The following is a 20,932-nucleotide window of genomic DNA, read 5'->3' on the forward strand; positions in this document are numbered from 1 at the left end:
TACTTAAATTAGAACTTTTAAATAAATAAACTTGTGTATTATACAATTTAAAAATTAAAGAATTTAGTGATAGAAACCTGAATTATGGAAGAATTCCGGCGTCGATCAAATCTTTATGTACTTAACCAACTCAAATAAATTCCCTACAAAAATAAATTGTAAATAAAAATTAAACATGAGTGGAGAAAATAAAAATATTAGAAGCAAGAAAAACTTACTGTTGTGAAGAATGAACAAATGAAGTAGGAAGAACAAATAAGAAAGGTGCAAGAGAGAAAACACGGGGAGGGTTTGAAATTGGAAGAACGAACAAGAAAAATGCAAGAAAGGAAGAAGAAAACACGGGGTAAAGTATATAAATACCATTATTCTGTCACTTGCAACCGACACCGGGTTTTAAAATATTTAAAAAAACTAAAATCTATGCCGCTCAGAACCGACGCAAGCTTTAAAATATTTAAAAACAAGGACAAGTTTGTGTGGCGTCGAAATATGGACAACTTTGTGTTGGTTAAAACCGATGTTCCCTGACAGTCTTGACAGTCGTAATAGGCGGCCTCGAAATAGAACAAGTTTGCGTCGGTTCAAACTGACGTGAGCCTGACATGTCAGTGCACTTGGATGTGGCGTCAAAATAAGGAAACTTCTGCGTTGGTTAAAAACGACGCCAACACTCACTGAAAAATCTCTTCCAGTCGTTTGCCCCTACACTCATAATTTATGTTGCTTAAAAGCGACACCAATATTTAAAAATATTAAAATGTATGTTTACATCGGTTTAAAAGCGATACTAGTATTTTATGACGCTTATAAGCGACAGTAAATCTGACGTCATGTTCAGTTAGTGTCGCAACTGTCTTGTCTACCACTATATTAAATTAAACCGACACCACCCACTGACACTATAAGACCATTTTGTAGTAGTCTGTAGTTTTCATTGAAGTTTTAACCAAATTTACTCGTGTGATTGTCATGTGGAAGGGGTAAAGCAAAAAGTTTAGCGTATTAGTCAAACTTTTACTATTTTATATAATTATATATTTATACTAATAGATCGAATGAAAATTAGTTTCAAATTGTTGTATAAGAAATTTGAACTTAAAACTTCTTACTTGTCATTTATATGTGAAGAAAATATCATCATATTATAATATTATGTGATAAACATTATTTCATACTTAAACCCTTTTAATGATTTTTTAATGAGACACACATGAATAAGATTGAGCAAATTATATGAGAAACCCGATGTTGATGGCAAGTTTTTTTTTTTTTTTTTTTTTGGCTTTTGAAGGTACGTATAAAACTCCGAAGGATGATATTGATTTATCACGAAGCCACATTCAGGAATTTAGAGATGCCCAGCCGGAAAAATCAAGGGAGAATGAGAGCTGAGGGAAGCCCTCGACGTCAGTATTTGTTGGGCAAAACGTTCGGTGGAAACGTCCCAGTTTTGGGACTTTGAATATTAACTGTGATGGGGCATGGAGTGGAAAATCGATGTTAGGTGGCTATGGGTGGGTGGTGAGAGATTTTGCGGGACTTTTGAAGATGGCTGGTGGGTTGGGGGCCGAGTTTTTTAATGGTGCAAATATGGCGTAGCGCCGGGGGTAGCTGCAATCAGTGGCGAAGCCACGTGAGGGCGAGGAGTGGCGGCCGCCACTCCCCTCGCCGGAAATGAAGCCCAGGAGCGAGTACCCGCCCCTCCTCTCGCCGGAAATGAAGCCATGTTTTTTGCTGCAGCTGCACAAACGCTGCCCGCTGTTAAGGCCCGGGAGGGGTCCGCCCCTCCTCTCACAGGAAAACATGCCCATAAATCATGGTTTGCTGCCCCATAGCACCTCTGGTTTCGCCGGATTGCAGCTCACAGTTGCTACAACTGCAGCTGTTCTTCATGGCTGCGCAGGGAAGGGAAAACTTGAAAAAAAACATTTAATATTAAAATAAGTGAAACGGTGTGTTTGGGCATCTGGGCTTAATTTGAAAAACAAATATTAAAATATGATGGGAGGACCACTTGTCCCCATTACCTCTCGGCTTCCTCCCCCAAAGTTTTTATTAAAATATGATGGGAGGACCACTTGTCCTCATTACCTCTCGGCTTCCTCCCCCAAAGTTTTCCTTTTTTTTATGCATGTATGTATAATGGACCTGTTGGGCAATGCCATTGGAATGGCTAAAGAGCACTTTTAGTTACATCTCCCATAAAAATTTACATCTTTCTAAGTTCTCGAAGTGCTTTTTGTCAGATTATTCTTCAGGAAGTTGTTCACGAAGCATTTAGATATTGAATAAACTAATGAATGCACTTTTAGGCTTTTAGCGTAAACACACTTATAAATGAGCATAACTACTTTTTACATAGTTCAATCACCAACAAATCGTATATCGCTAGACTTATGTTGACAAATTAAATCCAAATCAAACGTTTAAAAAAGAATCAACTTAATCAATGATCTAAATTTAAATTATGACAACACATTTTTTTGTGGTTTGTTAACCCATTTCTCTCCTCTTTTCTTTTTTTTTATTTATTATTCTTGTATGTATTTTTTTCCCTCTTTTTAAAACCCCAGCATATTTATCTTAAACTCTCACATTATCTATAAATGTTGTATTAATTTTTTAAAAATAATGTAAATATCGTGTAATGCTTATTTTACAATAAAAGACATTTAAATCCATCTAGGCTCCTACCTAAATCTCGCCTAGGCGCCTAATTGGTAGGCCCCAGTCCGCTGCCTGACTAGCGCCTAATGTTTTTTAGAATCTAATTCTTACCAATTTAAGCTTCTTACATGGCTTTGATCTTACCGTTTACAACCGATTTGGTGGATAGACTGTTTTCTGATATGAATATTGATTCAAAACTTTGCCCTCTCCAATGTGAAGGCAACCGTTTCGATTGAACCTTGCACTTTTTTGAATTTCGCCCCTCCCCTCGGCAAATCCTGGCTTCGCCACTGGCTGCAATTCGTGTAGCTTTGGTGATGTGCAGAGACTTGAATTATGAGATGGTAGAGAGAGAGTCTAATGCTCTCTTACAAGTTACAACATGATAAATGGGGAATGCTCTATTGATGCAAGCTTGGAATGTTTCATTTTTTATATTAAGACATTGGCGTCTCAGATTAGAGAGGTGGAGTTTATGTATGTTAATAGGAGTGGTAACCTCATTGCCCATGCAATGGCTTCCTGTGCTACCTCGCGTGGTGGTTTGTTCCAGTGAGATCTTATGGCCATAAATTCTTTTTTTAATATTCTTGCAGAAGATGCAAATGTTTCTATTAGAATTTAATAAAATTTATCCTTTGACATAAAAAAAAAAATCTCTTATTAACAAATTTATTGTTAATTGTTTTGTTTAATCGGCATAGCTGACATTACCAAAAGAGAGTAAAGGATAATTGAAGATTATAGTAGTGCTATTTGAGGAGAAATTTTTGTGTGTATTGAGAATACGGTCCGGTATGTATTGAGACTACGGTTTGGTACATTAAGTATGTGGATTTGTATTCACGATGGAGTAGAAGGAAGACTAGCATATTCTATAACCATGGCGGAGACAAGAGTGCATGGACTAACCTATTTGGTTGTAATCCAAAGTATCGTGAGATTGTAGTCCACAATGGCCATTTGTTTGCATTGTTCGGGGACCAATAAGTTCTTGTTTGGGACTCAGTTAAACTAAATATGGTAAATACAAAAAATATATATGACAATATTCAGGAATTTTTTGTATATTTATTAATCTTCAAAGTGGAGTTACTAATGGTATTACCTATACACTTCGTCAATGTGGGATAACATATTACTATTTACACCTTAACTAATATACAACTCGCAACACTCCCTCTCAAGTTGGAGGAGCAAAGATGTCACACATGCCCAACTTGTCAAGCGAGTTGGAAAACACACTATTAGACACAGCCTTAGTAAGCACATCAACGTGTGGATCTTCATATCCCATAAACAGAAACAAAATAATTCCAGCATCCAATTTTTCCTTGATGAAATGTCGATCAATCTCCACATGTTTTGTTCGATCATGCTACACTGGATTATAAGCAATCTCAATAGCAGCCTTGTTATGACAATGGAGATTCATAGCACCCTTGCGTTTAAATCTAAGATCTCTTAACAATTTTTTCAACAACAACTCACATACACCATGAGACATACCTCGAAACTCAACTTCAACACTTGACGTAGCCACCAATTTTTGTTTCTTGCTTCTCCAAGTAACTAGATTATCACCCACAAATGCAAAGTATCCAGATATAAATTGCCGGCCAGTGATAGAACTTGCCAAATATGCATTTGTATACCCTTTGACATTCAAATGAACATTCTTGGAGAAAACCAAGCCTCTGTCAGGAGCCATCTTCAAGTACCTCAAAATACAGATTACTGCATCTATATGAGCTTCACTAGGTGAGTACATAAACTGACTTACCACAGTAACTGCATAAGTAATGTCAGGGCGAGTGTGAGACAAATAAATTAATCTCCCCACAAGCCTCTGATACCATTCCTTATGAGTAGGAACTTGATCCGGAAATAAACCCATACAATGATTCTACTCAATCGGAGTATCAATAGGTTTGCAATCTAACATACTTGTTTCAGCTAACAAATCAAGAACATACTTCCTTTGAGACAGAAAAATACCATGTTTCGATCGTGCAACCCTGATTCCAAGAAAATATTTCAATTCACCCAATTCTTTCATCTCAAATTCATTAGCTAGGTACTTTTGAAGGCACTGTATCTCATTCTAATCATCACCAGGCACTATCATGTCACCAAAATAAATAATCAATACAATTAGCTTACCATTTTGTCTCTTGGCGTAGTGAAGCTGAGGTGAGTCTTGGAACGGTTCAAAGATTTCGCAACTAAGGTCATATCATAGACCTCCAAGATATTGCGATATCCCTAACAGTAAAGACATAACCATTTGGCAGCATAACAAACAAGACAAGCATCATTATGAGGATCAAGGGGGTCGGTTGGCTCACGATACATTGGGATAAGCCCAATCTGTAGTACCTTTCATAGAAATACATCTTTAATACCAATTCAGTGGATGCATGTAGGCGTGGTGTTGCATCTTTACCAATAGATCAACAGCGAATGAGATATCATGTCTAATGCAATGAGGCAAGTATAACAAAGCGCAAAGGTTGAACTCAGATATGGAACTTCAGATTCCATAACCTTTTCAAGGGTCTCATTTGCATATAGCGTATGGTAGATCATGTGTATACTCAAAGGTAACACCTTCGTGGTGTAGTTCGATTGGTAGCCCAAAATACCGTCAGAATAATGCTTGAACTTCATATCAAGGCTTAAACGAGTTTTTCCAAGATCCATCATCTCAAATTTTGTCTTCAGGTACGAGGCAATTTTCTCAAGCTCTTCCAGAGTCTTAGTGAGATTTATGTCAACGACATAAACTGCAACTATATCAATTTGGAATAAGACTTCATAGTTTAACACGCAAGGGGATTCATTCATATCCCTAATTGATCAAATAATCACTTAGATGGGTATACCACATCCGGCCACATCCACCGAATTGCTTCAATCCATAAGTGAACGCCTTAAATGAGTTGATAAGGTGTTATGTGGTTTGGAATTATTTGAACCAGTCCATGTAATTCTTCAGGAACTTAGGCGTAAATCTCCAAATTAATATCCCCATGGAGAAGCACTAACCATATTCATAATGCTACTGTCAATCACAAACATTGCACTGTTTCGTTCATCTCATTACGCTTCATTTCTTACTTGTAACACAACCTTGGGCAGTGTAGGAACTACAGGTCCAAACACACCTTGATAAGGAATTTAACCTGGTTTGAGATTTCGGTTGTCTAATTAGTTCTACGTTGTCAATAATCAACAGAACACATTTTGATATCGTTGTTTTTCATTTATGTCGATAGCTAACATACAAGTGAAAACATCATCGATGATAATCTCATTCCAATTCCATTATCTCATTCACACTATTATATTGGACCAAGAACTTCAAGTCTCAGGAGTAATCCAGATTAATCTCATGAGATAAAACGATCGAGTATTCTTGCAAAGGCTCTAAGGGAGCTAGTGCGCAGGAGAATCATAATCGACAAAGATTCACATCCTTCTTTGAGGACCCATAACGGTGCAACTTGGCACATGGAATGCACACCCAAATGCGTAAATACAAAACGTCAGGTTTGTACCTAGTAACCAACTATAACGTCAAATAGGTTAGGTGGTAATGGGCCTCAAGGCAGACCAATATAGCTGCGTACAAGATTGCATAGCCCTAGACCGAAACCGAAAGCTTGGTGTGTTAACCAAGGTCCATGCGATCATTGAATTGCGCTTTATGATCACTCTGCAAGGTTGTTTTGCGATGAACATGGGAATTCGATGTTCAATTATAAACCCAAAAGACATGCAATGTTTTATCAAAAATCGTCTATATAAACTCTTTAGCATTATCTAGTCTTCTAGACTTTATGGGATAATTAGGGTGGTCAACCCTTAAAATCAACTAGGAGGTTTAGCAGCAATGTGTGTGGACAAACATGTGACCATTTTGTTCATATATCAACCAAAACCATAAGTATTTATATGGTCTACATTTTGGTTGGATTAGTCCACACATATTCTCTTGAATCCACTGTGAAAAGAGGGTGATTTTGTATCTTTGCAAGGAATGATAGAAAATCAAATTCCCTTTTACGAGTGGGCTTGGTGAAGTGTGCGTGTAAGCACAAGATCCTTACTTCGGGTAAGGAGATGTTTCGTAGCACCATTGTTAGACCTAAGTGTCCCAAAGTGTCGTGCCAAAGTAAGTAAACTACTCGAATCGTCCTGCTACAGGCCGGCCACATGTGGTGTGTTCCCAGTTGGGAGGCAGCATATTGGCCCTAAAATATGGCTTCGGGCTTTGTATTTTGGAGGTGGTGCAAAGATATTCCACTCTATTTTCCATTAGTGGTTTCATTCATGTTTATTGTCATCTCGAATATCCTTAAAACTCAACGACGTTCTTCTCGAACGAGGAGAATATAAGGTCTCTCAAATGGAATTTAGTACCATTCATACAATGAGGACCATGCCAATGCTCTTAATCAAGTTGGATAGACCTGAAGTCAGTTACTAGAGATGTGATTTAGGATAAAATTAGTGTGCATTGTATTGCATTCATCCAGACAATTAACTTTCCCACATTCGTACATAATCATGTGTTTAATTGAATTCAGTCACATGTATTAGAAACATGATTCAATTAACTCATATTTGAGGACAATATTGTTCAGATTATCCGTAACTAAAACAAACACCAAATGTGAATCCAAGAATATAGAAAAATGATCACAAAGTAAACCAAAGTTACTAAGGTGGATTCGGCCGACAAGTTTATTCAATTCAAAATTCTGCTCTTCCAACAATGTTCGGTGACTACAAGAATGGTACTCCTCAACGACATTGGTAGGGGCATGAACAGGTATGTAACCAATGATCTATTCCATTGAGACGGAAGTAGATTCTGTAGGGTTGAGGTTCGAGAACAATATCTCTTATTCTTGAAGTGTTAGGTCTTAGGTGCCGATCACACTTCAGGCGTGACACCACACCTTGGCAGGACCTGATTCTATCATATGTTGTAAAAACAAAGTCGAAATTAGATTGTGAGAGAGAGATAGACCCATACTTGGGTTCGATAGGCTCTAACCGAAACTGAAGGGGTCTATTTGGTAGGCCTCTGCTAAAGCAGAGCAATACCATATCTATCTGGCCTAGTTAAAGATATAATTGGAGAAAGTTAAAATAAAATTAATAAACATATTCAGGGATTGTTTGATTGAAAAGTGTTGGAAAATATTAGTATTTTGGTTTATTTGAATGTTTGGTTTTCTGGGTTTAGCCAGTTAGAATTAGGTTTTGTTAGAAATTAGGGTTAGTTTATTATAAATAGAGTGCTTTGTTATTCATTAGAAAAGAAAATAAGCTAGTCACAATGTAGTCTCTTAGGGTTTTGTAGTCGTTCCGGCATTCTCGTTTGTTTAATAATATTCCTATTATTTTGTTAGTCTTGTTCGTTGCGTACTCTGATATTCAACTAAGGCGAACCGAGTACACAATGAGGAAAGTCTGTCCCAAGTAACCGAAGATGGCATCTACTTCCTTCCGGACTCCTGGACACCCAGCTAGTTGTTTAAATTAAGTATGCTATATATCCTTGGCGTTCAACTATGTTAAAGAGCCACTCCATTTAACATGAGGCAACAACTTCAGCATTGTCACAGAAGCTACTGTTGGAACTGATGACCGAGATGAAGCCTCTTTCCAGTACGGAGCTGATTGAACAATAAAACGTAGTTGATTATTACCCGATGCTTCCGAGTAAGCTTGCACTCCATCACCTATATTGAGCACATTTACCAGATGCACCAGAAGTCAAGGTGCATTTTGTTTTTGATCTCCAGGTAACTGTAAACCTGCATGAATATACAAACCCATCTACAGAAAATCACACACAATCATACACGCTTTGAATGACAAGTTTTAAAGAGACGCGAGACGTCTAAAATCATAAACAATTACGAGAAAGTGAAACAAAGAACCAAATGCAAATATGAAGACAAAAATGTAAAAGCTGACCAAGGACCAAAATAGTGTACAACATATGAATGAAAACATCAACTGAAATTGATCAAGCAAAGTGATTGACAACAATGCACCAATGAAAAGCAGAGAACTTTCTGAAAAAAGGTTAACTTCGCCAAAATTAACAGCAGCTAGGAGAAGATTCTCCAAATCTTTAATTTTGGCAGCCTCAGCCTTGTCCAGAGTAGGAACAATTGGAATGCCTTGACAAGTTCTGAAACAGTAAGCTTTTCGAGTATCAGCCTACACTTTTTCTAACTCTCACCAACGCTCCAATCATATTAATCCTCTCCTACGTACACACAACGACTGAAACTTCTAGATTTGAATAGCATACACAAAATGCCTAAAACCCAGATAGAGAAAGAAAAAGAGAAAGAAATGAGGTGATTAACGTATTATTAATAAAGGATCTGATTAATGTATTAAGGGATTAAAAGTAGATATTGATCTTACTCAAGGTTTCAGTCTAGAAGTCATTTTTGTCAAAGATTAGAATGAAGTTTCCTATAAAAATATATTGCTCATAATTAATATAAGTTCCCATAATAAGAAATTCATATGTTATCATCTATTCTTCATGGGTGTGAATTTCACCATATACATGCACGTTAAGTACCTACGTTTTTATTATAGTTAAGTACTGAGACATATGTACCCAAACCTTTGCACTAATACATTTTTATCGTAACTTAAGTACCAATACATTCGTACCAAAATTTGTACTGAAACTTACTTACTATGAGCTTTCTTAAATATAAGTTTTTTTGTATTGTTTTTAATTATAAGAATTTGAAGTTTGAATAAATTTTCATCTATTAATGTAATTGGAGCTTAAACGAAATACATTAATTGTGGAATGGTAAAGAATTTCGGATAGTGAGTTTAAAAATAATAAATGTGTTATAAGTATTTAAACACGGTGAGTCTTAAGTGGACTTGGATTCTCTGCCCTCCCCGTGCCCTCCTGTTTGTGTGGTCACGGTTAAGCCACGTCAATATTTTATATTACTATTTTTTTTTTGTCTTATTATTTTTATAAAAAATAATATAAAATGTTAGCATGGATTAACCGTGACCACACAAAACAGGAGGGCACAGGAAGGGCACCGAAATGGGAGGGCAGAGAATCCAAGTCCGTCTTAAGTAGGGACTTGAATTAGATTTAGAATACAATTCAGCCTGGAATTTAAAGAGAATCTTATTTGAGCCCTAAAATTTAAAAGCCCATAAAATTTATTTTCCTAAATAATAAACTACTTTTCCTATGAACCCTCTTCACCATGACTGCAACTACAAGCTCAGACTGCGAGAATTCCGGCTCCTTAGCCATGTCTTCAACTAAAAGCTCTCCAGCGTGCGCGGAAATCACCATGACTGCAACTAAAAGCCCAGACCCCGAGAATCCCGACTCCATAGCCATGTCTGCAACTGAAAGCTCTCCATCGTGCGCCCAAATCTGTTTGGCCGTCTTTGTGACTGCTCTTTTACTCATGCCTTTTCCTGTTATAATTGGGCTCCAGATTCGGACCAGAAATAGAATGTCGGAGTACAAATGCCCTGACTTCACCATGAGCGGTGCTTATCTCAGCGAATTCAATTACACCGAAAGCAATCGTACTCTCTCATACAACCTCGCCCTCAACATCACTCTCACAAACCCTAAGAAGAAACTCTTCCACGCGTTGATTGACATCAAAGTCGGTGCATACTATCAAGACAAGAGAATTGGTCAGGTAACGTTGATGGATCAGTGGATGTCGACGCCCAAGAACACAAACGTTTTTCAGAATGTAGTCGTTCAAGGGCACGATATGTTGTTTCAGGAATCTGTGACCCCTGCAGCTGATCTTTACAGTATCGACGTGGTCATTGCTTTCCAGGACGAGAACAATGATCGACGGGGTGAGGTCATTTACAATCTAAGGCTTCCTTTGAGTTCCAACGGGAGATCTTGGGATGCCGACAAGACTGCAAACTGCCCCATATATGATTAAGTTTATGGGAAACTTCATTGTAATCCTTGAAAAACATCTCTTTTAGACTTTAAACCATGTGTTTATACCAGTTTTTCCCTATATTAAATTTGGGATTCAAAATTTAAGCATCTTTTTTCCTAATAATTTAATTTGTGAATTTTAAATCATTGATTTGTTAAGGAGAAATTAGGATGCAATCCCCAACCACCAATACCCTTTGATTGAAATCCTATTGATTTTAAATTTTTTATCAAAGTCCTATTTTATACACATTAGCATATTTACATTTAAAACTTAATGCCACCCCTAAATGTAATTAATTCATTTCTTTTCAAAATTTCATGAGATTATTGAGAAATAATCTTAATAAATGTGTTATTGTTGCAATCCTATTAGATTATGAATGTGATTGTGTAAATCCTAGTGTATCTAGGGATATCTTGAAATATTCCCTGAGGTTAGATATTATCCTATTAGAGTTGTAATCCTATTAGGATAAGAATTTAACCTACCCTACTACTATAAGTAAAGGCATAATGGGGTGATACAACACACACCTCAGAATTACATATCTCTCTTCTCTCTATTGACGTCGGCCCTCTCCCTCTCTAGTCCTAAAAATAGCTTAGTAAATTGGGCCTACAACACGTTATTAGCACGCTCTTGCCAGAAGCTAAGGAACTGAATGATCATGGAGGAGGCTCTTGTGCACAATCAAAGGCTTAATCATTTTTTGCCAATCAGGTTCTTTTAAAATAAATTAAGATATTTGAAACGACCTTGAAGCATGAAAACATTCCTCATGATGCATCAACCCCCTATATTTATATTTTCCTTTTAGTTATATATATGGCATATGTGTTCATATATTTTATCAATATATATATATATATATATTTGTTCATGCAATACACAATTATGCTATGTGAAACTTGTGAGTCAAAGCATCGAAATTAATTTAGAAGCAAATAGGTTTTTTAACCCTAGAATTTTGAAAAAAAAAAGGGGGGGGGGAAACTGAGATTTCTCGCTACTCCACGCTGCACCGTCAAGCCAACATGGCTGGCCTGCAGCCACGCCATCACAAGGATAGCGTCGTGTCGACGCCATGGACCACCTCACAGCAATCCCGTGGGCTTGCTGCCCCTGCCAAGACAACCAGGCTTCAAACTGGGTTAGGTTACACAGGCCTAAAACCCCGAGCCCACCAGCAAGCCTGCAACCTTGCTGGACCGTCCCCTGCATCTTGGCCCAACCCGCAAGCAAGTCTTATGCTTGCTGGGCTTTGTCCTAGCTCTGACCTGCCTTCAGCAAGCTTCGGCTTGCTAGGCTTGTTTCCCCATAACCCACAACCAAGCTAGCTCTCGTTGGGCTGCACGCACCCATCCCAGGCCAGCTCCGTGCTAGGCCTGTGCACTAGCGCCTGTTGTGGCCCAAAAACCAGTAGCTTTGCTGCTGGGCCTTTTTCCCTGTAATGGCCCATGGCTTGTAGCCTATCCCGTGGCCCAATAGGCTTTTAGGGCCTTGTCCCATACACAGCTTCTAGCCTACTGAGTTGGGCTCCGTTTTTTTTCGAACCCAATGCTATTTTTGGCATTCCCGCTAATATTAACCCGAATTGTATTATTTTGCTTCTATGATCAAACCTGGATGGTTACGATCTATTAAATTAATTAAAGTGACCAGCAGTCTATTAATATGACAATTAATCCAAAATTATTGGCTTGGAGCTCACTTTTTGGCAATTAACGATTCAATAAACTATTTCTTTTCTTAGAACCATTGACTATCTTTGTATTGAAGCCAATAAAGGTTTTGTTAGATTAGTTTCAAGGAGTAAAGACTCCTTGATTCTTACTTTATTAGGACTATTGAATTACTTATATCACAAACAACTTGATTAACACGTTATTTGCAATCCAAATAGATTCATTGGTATTCATGAACTTTACAGGAAAAGTTTGTGGCCATGGACATATTTGCCCTCAACGTTACAAGCAGTGCAAACATTGGATGTGTTGGTGGCGTCTGTGGCATAATCGTCAAAGCATTTGACACAAGTAAAATAAAACTCCCTTGATAAATTTTTTGCACTGCCCGTTACAAAAAAGGTTTTCCACTGTAAACAATGTAGAAGAGAGTCATCACGTTCATGAAATCAAGCTCTTCATGTCCTTCCTTCTTTGGTTCGTGGAAAAAAAGAGGTTACTCAGATGCATGCAACCTTCATACATCTCCATGTATGCCAAGAACTCCTGCAAGCTCACTCGGTCATTCCAGCACGGTCCATTTCGGAGAAAAACTCATCTGCCGCCCGTTGGATTTGCTCCAGCGCATCCTTGTAGTATGCAAATGCTGTTTGGCGTAAATCCTTCATTTTAAAACTTATGTTCTTGATTCTTAGATATGGACTAGCAATTGAGCCCCTGTGAGATGCCGCAAGTTTTAAGACCGTTTAAAGTGATATTATTTTACATATAATATGTCCACACTAAGAAATGTTTTTAAAGTGTTATTTACAAAGAGATGATACTATTTACAACTAGCTCAAATCACATTGACAGTCTGCTCTTTGAGGAAGCTTTCAACAAACATGAATAGTAAAATGGACAAATCAATAGGTTGTAGGAGATGAATGCAATCAATTTGGATTTACCATGAATGGATTAATGAAGAATCGATAGTAACTCTAAACATGATAGTCATACAGATTAGAAAGTCATCCATCTATAAGCCAGCCCTCATAAATTCATTCGCTTCGACTATTCTTCTAATGTTTGATAAAGAAAGCGAAGTTCCTGTAGGTACTCCCTAACCATATGAGCAATAAAGTCTTTAATTTAAAAGGAATCCCAATTTTCTCGACATAAAAAAATAAAAAATATATATATAAGCATTACTAATCACTGTATCTGCAAAACCAAATCTCCTTTTTTGTACGCGCTAAAGTACACATATGAATATCAAAACGGAAACCTCAAATTATCATAGCATTCCCTTTCTACCTTAATTTCTAAAAAAGGAAACACAATGGAAGAAAAAAAATTCAATAATTTTATCTTGTAAGTCATTGCTAAAGAGAGTCAAAAGCACTTCAATTATGGAAGGAGGGAAAAGGGGTGCAAATAACTGGTGCTAAATACAAATCACTGCCTAGTCATCAAATCTTTGTAAGCAAACATTAGAAAGGTTTAGGATCTAGCATGATAGTTTAAGTTACTTGAGATTTTTCAATGTTCGCAAGCATTCTGCTGCTATATAAATTGACGGATTCTTCAAAAGAATATAATTGGTGTGTACTTATACATAACACCACATAATTAGCCTTAAAATCAATATGCATAACTTAATAAACTTGCACGACACTCATTTTACTACTTACCATTTTAAACATTGGCTCTTAAGATAAGAGATGTAATGGTGACTTCTTAGCCTTATACGATGCATGGTACCTTAGATCGCAGAATGTACAAAACTCTCTGAATGTCCAAAATTCATACTTATATAATCAACAAAACCCCAGCAAAATGTTTTATACATTAGTTTTCGATACTGCTAACAAAATGCACATGTTTATACAGGGAGTTACAACAAAATGTAAATCTTGGTATTCTTCCCTAAACCGTAGAAGCCCTCCATACCTAAACTTTTTTCAATCTACCCCGAGTTAGTAACGATCTACTGTAGGTTCTTTTGGTCTGGATAGCAATTGAATGCAATCTGAGCGTGAAGGGTACCTGATGCATGGTGGTTTAATTTTCATCTGCTGCTTTTTGAGCGGAAATGGACTAATTCTTGTCTTGAGCTTAATGATATCAAATTCAGCTTGGTCCCAAATGTTAAAGACATCTTTGCAAGTAAAAAGCCAATTGAAAGTTAAAGACATCTTTGCAGGTAAACAATAGTTTAATTAGTAGTAAGATTTGATCAGCTCTGCATCACAGAGGTGGGAGCACCATATATAAAATTAGGTCCCTAAATATTTTCAGCAAACTAAATGACAATATTCTTAATACGGAAACTACATTATGGTTCGTAAGAAATATTCTAAGCTAGAACTGGCCTAAAATTGAAATAAAGAAGTGTTGTTAGAAATAACGATTCCGGTATGTTTTGGTCCTATAATTACTCACTCCCAAATTATCAAATTCTAAATACCATTTTCTCAAAAACTTGCATACAACGGCTATCCATCTTAGTAGTTGTAAACCAATTCATTCTCAGCTCAGTTTTGGTCCTATGATTACTCACTCCCAAATGTGATTGTTATTCTGTGTGCAAAATAAAATTCACTAAAATTTAAGGCTGTGAACATTTATTCATCACAAAGTTTTCATACCTATGCTGTTTTTAAAACCTTTTGATTAGTAATACAGAATTGAATGTGAGCTATTCTATTTGGTAGGAACCAATAAACTCAAAAATGCCCAAGAAGCAGAAGCTCGAAGACAAAATAGAAAACAAAAATCCATTGGGAAAGAGGAAGTTTTTGCCGGGGATATCACAAATTTAACAATTACATTTGTATGTGTGCAAGATTTGGTTTTATACAAGATGTACATCTCTGTACAAGAGTCCAACAATTTACAGCTAAATTTTTACTTACCTGAAATCAATACCATATTTCATGCGCCTTTTGCTTAGGGGATGTCTAAACGATTCCTACCTTTTAGTTTAAAAGAGTTTTTATCACAAATAGTGTCTGAAATTGATTCAACTCATCAAAATGTTGTTTGAAATTAAACATTGATCAATGTATTCTTTGAAAATAAGTGTCGCAAATCAAAGTCGTCATTCCGTTATAATTCCGTAAAAATATTTGTTATGTAATGGTGTGGCACATAACTGAGACCAACAAATCTAATTAAATATTGCTATGTGAATTTAAAATATTTAAATAATAAAAAAATTTGTTTATATAATTAAAAACTTAAAAAAAAAAAAAAAAAAAAAAAGAAGATGACTGGTCATTATCTTCTCCTCCTCCCATCCGAGTAATCATAGGAGCAGACTCGTCGTTTGCTCCTCTACGAGCACTGCCTTTGAGGCCGACCGAGCTCCAACTTCCGCCAATCCGTCCAATCTTTTACCTTTTCGGGTTGGGCACGGGTTCGACCTGCACAAGCTGGAGCTCAGGTACCCTCCGATCAAACCTCATGGCAGAGGCTGGGATGCGCATTGCGACGGTAATTCCTCCATAAATCTGCTTTTTCTTCCCATAATTTCACATTTTCTAATTTATTTTTTACATTTTCGATATATTTTTTGAAGTTTGGGGATGTGTTGCTTCATTGTGTGGTGGATGCGATATTCGGGGCTTTGGGGCTTCTGGATATTAGGCATATATTTCCTGATTCAGAGCCGAAGTGGAGGGATGCAGCTTCCTCGGGTGGAGAAATTTTTCATTGTGACAGAACCTAAGTGGTACACTACGTGTTTTTATGTAAGTGGTGAGAATTTTTATATTTTAAGTTATTAACTTTTTAACACACATATTTCACAATTTATATAGTAACATATGGTGTATTACCCCGTGTATTGGTCACACTGAAAAATCTTTCCCTCGAGTGAGAGAAGAAGATGAGAACAACTCCAGGTTTGAGGCCTCTTAGGTTTAGATTATACCCTAATTTCATTAGCCAGTAAATGCTTCTGTGACTTTGTTCTTATTAGTAAATTCTTTAAACAATGGATTTTTTTCCAATTTAATATTGAGAAAATAAACAGAAATACAGAGGTTCTCGAACTGAATCCTCAGCCCTTTGGCGACTACTTTGCAAAAAAAGCAGCAAAATTAATAATTTGAGATTGAATTCACAAATTAAAAAAAAAAGTAATTGCAGAGGGATCGAAAATTGAAATCACTCCTAAGTAAAGCTCGAAGAGATTGGATTAGGGTTTAGGAATTGAGGATTAAGGAATCTCGTCGAAAACTGAATTTTCAAAGAAATTTTTCCATAAATGTATTAGCTTCTACAGGAAAGACTGGACAACAACTTACCTTTGATTCACCTTGAACCGTAAAGAATCGAGGCATGCAACGGGTGATTTTGGTTTCTAAGATGAAGGTTAAACGACTGGCTGTAACAATAAGGTCTGATCGCCATCGTTTGGCCAGAAACAGCTCGCTGGACTTCAGGCACCAACTTAATAATAAAAAACGGCCAATAATTTCTAGAAATAGATTTGAGGGTTACATTGAAGTGAGAGAGGTATGTTTTTAGTTGGTTTGTCGGTCTGTAGTCACTGGAAACGGCGAAATCATCGCCGACCACATACAATGGTGAGTCGTGGAGTGAATAGCGAGAGGGAAGGGCGAGAAGGGAGACAAAGAAAAGGAAAAAAAAGAGTTTTTCTATATTTTCTCAAACAGTAGCTTATGAACAGTGATTCAGTGTGTTTTTTATTTTAGTTGCACTCAGGCAAGGCAGAAAGTGGTATATATATTATGGATTTGAGGTTAAGTTTCAAGGAACTTTCTCATGTGATGTGACTAATTACGCGCTATATAAGGGGAGGTGGATTGTCTGCCCTCCCATTTCCATACTCTTCCCATCCCCTCCTATTTGTGTGGTCACAGTTAAGCCACGTCAACATTTTATATTGATTTTTTTATAAAAATAATAAAACAAAACGTAATATGAATATAAAATGTTGACATGGCTTAATCATGACCACACAAAACAGGAGGGGATGAGAAGAGTATGGAAATGGGAGGGCAGACAATCCGCCTCCTATATAAGGTCGGTAGCATTAGTCATCAGTGGTGGGGTTTCGTGGAAAAGGATCCGGTGAGGTTTCGTGGAAAAGGATCCGGCGAGGTTTCATGGAAAATGATCCTTACCGGATCTTTTTCCTGGGGATCCTAGAGATTCCGTAATCGTGATCGTTTATCATACATATACGATCAGAAATCATTTCAAAATTTAAAATTTAAAATTAAATATAAATAGTACCCAGCGAAAACTGACCGCACGATGTACGATGAACAATCACAATCACGGGATTCCTAAAAAAAGATCCTTATTCGGGTTTCGTCTTCAAACTTGAAGCTTCCAAACAATAAGGAGCTTAATTACGTGCTACTTTCATTGAAAACAAAGAAAAAACGTGTTACTTTTAGGTTTAGGCTAATTGTTTATACGATGAGTTTTGATTTTGATGTAATTTTTCGCTTGAATTTGTAACTGTGTGATTTTTCTTTTTCTTTTTATTTGGTGTCACATGTTATTCAATTCCATCAAAATTATTGATTTGATTGGTGTAATGTTTCTTCAAAATTCGAAGTTTTCTTTATTTTGACTTTAGTTTCACAATAGTCAAATTAACGATTTTCTTGATTAACTAATTAAGTTGGGGCACCAAATCAACCTATAGGAACAAAAGTTACACAATTTGCAAGTTGAGAAAGAAAAATAAAATATCAATGAGACATATAAACAAAAAAACCTTTCAAGTAATACGTAATCTAGTACTGGTTTGGTACTGAGATGCTTTTATAAAAAGTGGGTATAAAAAAAAACTAAGCTCAAAAATGTGTTTCGTAAACACTTAAAAACAACTTATTTTCACAGTTTTTGGTGAAAAAGCTAAAAACGTGAAGCAACAAAAAGAGCTTATTCTCACCGCACAACAGAAGCAGTTTTTTTTTTCAAAGTACAGCAATACCAAACCAACCCAAATCTAATGTACATATATTACTGCAACCGCCATTGTACAAGTTAAGGGACAATACTAATCTGGGTTGGCCTGCCAAATTGTCAACTAAACTCAATATCGATGATTAAACCAATTTTAAAACATGGTGAAAACATAAAACTTAAAAGCCACACCTTAAAATTACTTAGATCCTTTATATCATAGAAATACTTGATGTTTTGCTCCGTGCACAAATCCCTCAAGATATCCACATTACGGTTCGCACGTTCATCAGTTGTAAATATATAATGGTCAGGTATGATTACAACCTTTTCACGGTTCCAAACCTGCAATTTCAAAATAATGAAGCACTGTTTATACCCCATGACAACAAAAACGTTGACTATCAGAGTGCGCAATGAACGAGACTAATAAAATAGAAAGAATATTATTAAACAAATGAGAATGCCGAAACGGCTACAAAACCCTAAGAGGCTACATTGTGACTGACTTAATTCTCAAACTAAATTACAAGCTTTATTTATAGAGAATTAAACCTAAGGAATCCTAACTCATATGGGTTAGTCTCAAATCCTAAACTAACAAGGAAAACCCAAATACTAAAATAAACCTAAATACTAATATTTTTCAACACCCCCTGTCAACTCATGGCGGAACACAGACATGAGTTTGCCAAAGTAGATGTGGATGCAAAGCTCCAAATTCTAATGTCGATGCCGATGCCAATGCCGATGTTGATACCGATGCTAATGCCAATGCCAATGTCAATGCCAATGCCGATGCCGATGCCGATGTCAATACGAATATCAATGCCAATACCAATACCAACTTCCAAACAAACAATAAAAAAATCCAACCAAATAAACCATATATTTCTTTCTGCCTGTGTGGGCCTTCAAACAAAAAACCAACATTTTTTGTCTTTATTCTTTTCTACCTTTTTTTTCCCCTTTTTTTCCCTATTCTTTTTTTTCCTTCAAACAACACGTCTTCTTTCTTTTTTTCTTTTTTTCTCTATCCTTCTTCCTGTATTCTTCTTCCAACCTCTTTTGTACAAACAAACAGCAACTTTCAAGGGTGCAGCAACTGGTTCGTGCAGATGGTGGTGGTGAGTTGAACTGATGCAAATACAACGGATCTTGTACTGGTGCAAGAGTGGTCTAGGCAGGCCTGGATGCAGTGATGCAACGGTGGGGCTGGAGGGATTCGAATATGCAGGGAAGCAGCGGATTCAACGGGTGATGGAATGGACAAATAAATTGTAGTAGCAGGTGCATGCAGATGCGGATGGTGGTTCAACGGTCCATATGCAGAAATGTTGTGGGATGCGAGTCAGGTGCAGGTCATAAGCCGGAGTACAAGACAAGAATGAACGACGACAAAGGCAAACAATTGATACCAATGAGAAAGGATTGAACCCTAAGGATCGAACCCACCCTGATACCAAGTTGAATATCAAAGTGCGCAATGAACAAGACTAACAAAATAAAAGAATATTATTAAACAAATGAGAATGCCGAAACGGCTACAAAACCCTAAGAGGCTACATTGTGACTAACTTAATTCTCAAACTAAATTACAAGCTCTATTTATAGAGAATTAAACCTAAAAAACCCTAACTCAAATGGGTTAGGCCCAAATCCTAAACTAACAAGGAAAACCTAAATACTAAAATAAACCTAAATACTAATATTTTCCAACACTGCAGTGATTACAAAATCTCAGATATGAAAGATAGACCTTTTCAATAATAGTAATCAACACACCTTCAGAGATGATGAATAGTGATCTAAACAAAGAAAATATGCCATCAAGCAATGAGTTAAATGCAAATGAATTCCTTCTTTCTTTTATTTCTGTGATTGGTTATGGTTATCAACAAACAAAGCAGTAAGAGAGGACTTGTAAGTTGATATGTTGTATTGGCCTCGCATACATACAAGAGGTTTACCAGCAGAAACGGGCATGTGGACTATGACAACAAAAAAACAAAGACAACCTTCTCATTGCTGCCGTCCACAGTTGGGTTGGGTCAAGCTACGATGTGATGCTAATGTTCCTTGACTCTTGCAGTGATGCGCAGAAACCATTTGGGACATATTCATGCAGAATGTTTTTTCGCGAAGCTGGCCTAACCCGACACATAGAAGTAGATTCTCTAATGTGATCATTACCATTGCCAGATGAGTCAACGACAACACGACTCGATCAATGAACGTATTACTTCTAACTAAATATTTATGCCAACCCCTTTTCCTTGTTGGTTTGTACAGCATGTCTAGATCAGCAAACTAAGCTATTCAAAACCGACAAATATGGCTTCCGATTTTACTGCTAGTCTCTTGGATTTTCTCATGCATTTCTGACTGGAAATCGGCGCTGAAGAGGAGAAAGCAGAGATATTCAGATCCTTCTGATGTTCAAATCAAATTCAGCAATGGTTTAGTGAAAACCAAAAAAAAAAAAAATGGAAGAAAAAAAAGTTGGAGCCAAAAAAGCAAAAGGGACCTTGTTACTGATGAAGGAGGTGGACGGCAGAGAAGCGGTAGAGCAGGCCATGGGTATTGCGGCGAAGCAGAAGAAGAACAAAGTGAAGAAAAAGTGGAAGAGTTGTGTTCCGG

General features: G+C 36.9%; 2 protein-coding genes and 1 long non-coding RNA gene across 3 annotated transcripts; 2 read left to right on the plus strand and 1 right to left on the minus strand.

Annotated features, from left to right (window-relative positions):
- Positions 1 to 1,794: 1,794 nt before the first annotated feature.
- LOC139190860 (uncharacterized mitochondrial protein AtMg00810-like) lies at positions 1,795 to 10,096 on the minus strand. Its single transcript, XM_070811348.1, has 7 exons — positions 9,947 to 10,096; positions 8,449 to 8,504; positions 8,284 to 8,363; positions 5,120 to 5,465; positions 4,621 to 4,691; positions 4,183 to 4,464; positions 1,795 to 1,898 (listed from the first exon to the last, which is right to left on the minus strand). The coding sequence occupies exons 1-7, from the start codon at positions 10,094 to 10,096 to the stop codon at positions 1,795 to 1,797; spliced, it is 1,089 nt and encodes a 362-aa protein (XP_070667449.1).
- LOC114820395 (NDR1/HIN1-like protein 10) lies at positions 10,095 to 10,670 on the plus strand. The gene has a single exon (XM_029091011.1). It carries the CDS (start codon positions 10,095 to 10,097, stop codon positions 10,668 to 10,670), a length of 576 nt encoding a protein of 191 aa, XP_028946844.1.
- Positions 10,671 to 15,612: 4,942 nt separating this feature from the next.
- On the plus strand, positions 15,613 to 16,181 carry LOC114820396 (uncharacterized). The gene is made up of 2 exons (XR_011574906.1): positions 15,613 to 15,838; positions 15,924 to 16,181. It is a non-coding gene; the product is annotated as an uncharacterized lncRNA (long non-coding RNA).
- The last annotated feature ends 4,751 nt before the right edge of the window (positions 16,182 to 20,932 follow it).

Source organism: Malus domestica, chromosome 13 (genome assembly GCF_042453785.1).
Source record: "Malus domestica chromosome 13, GDT2T_hap1".
NCBI lineage: Eukaryota > Viridiplantae > Streptophyta > Magnoliopsida > Rosales > Rosaceae > Malus > Malus domestica.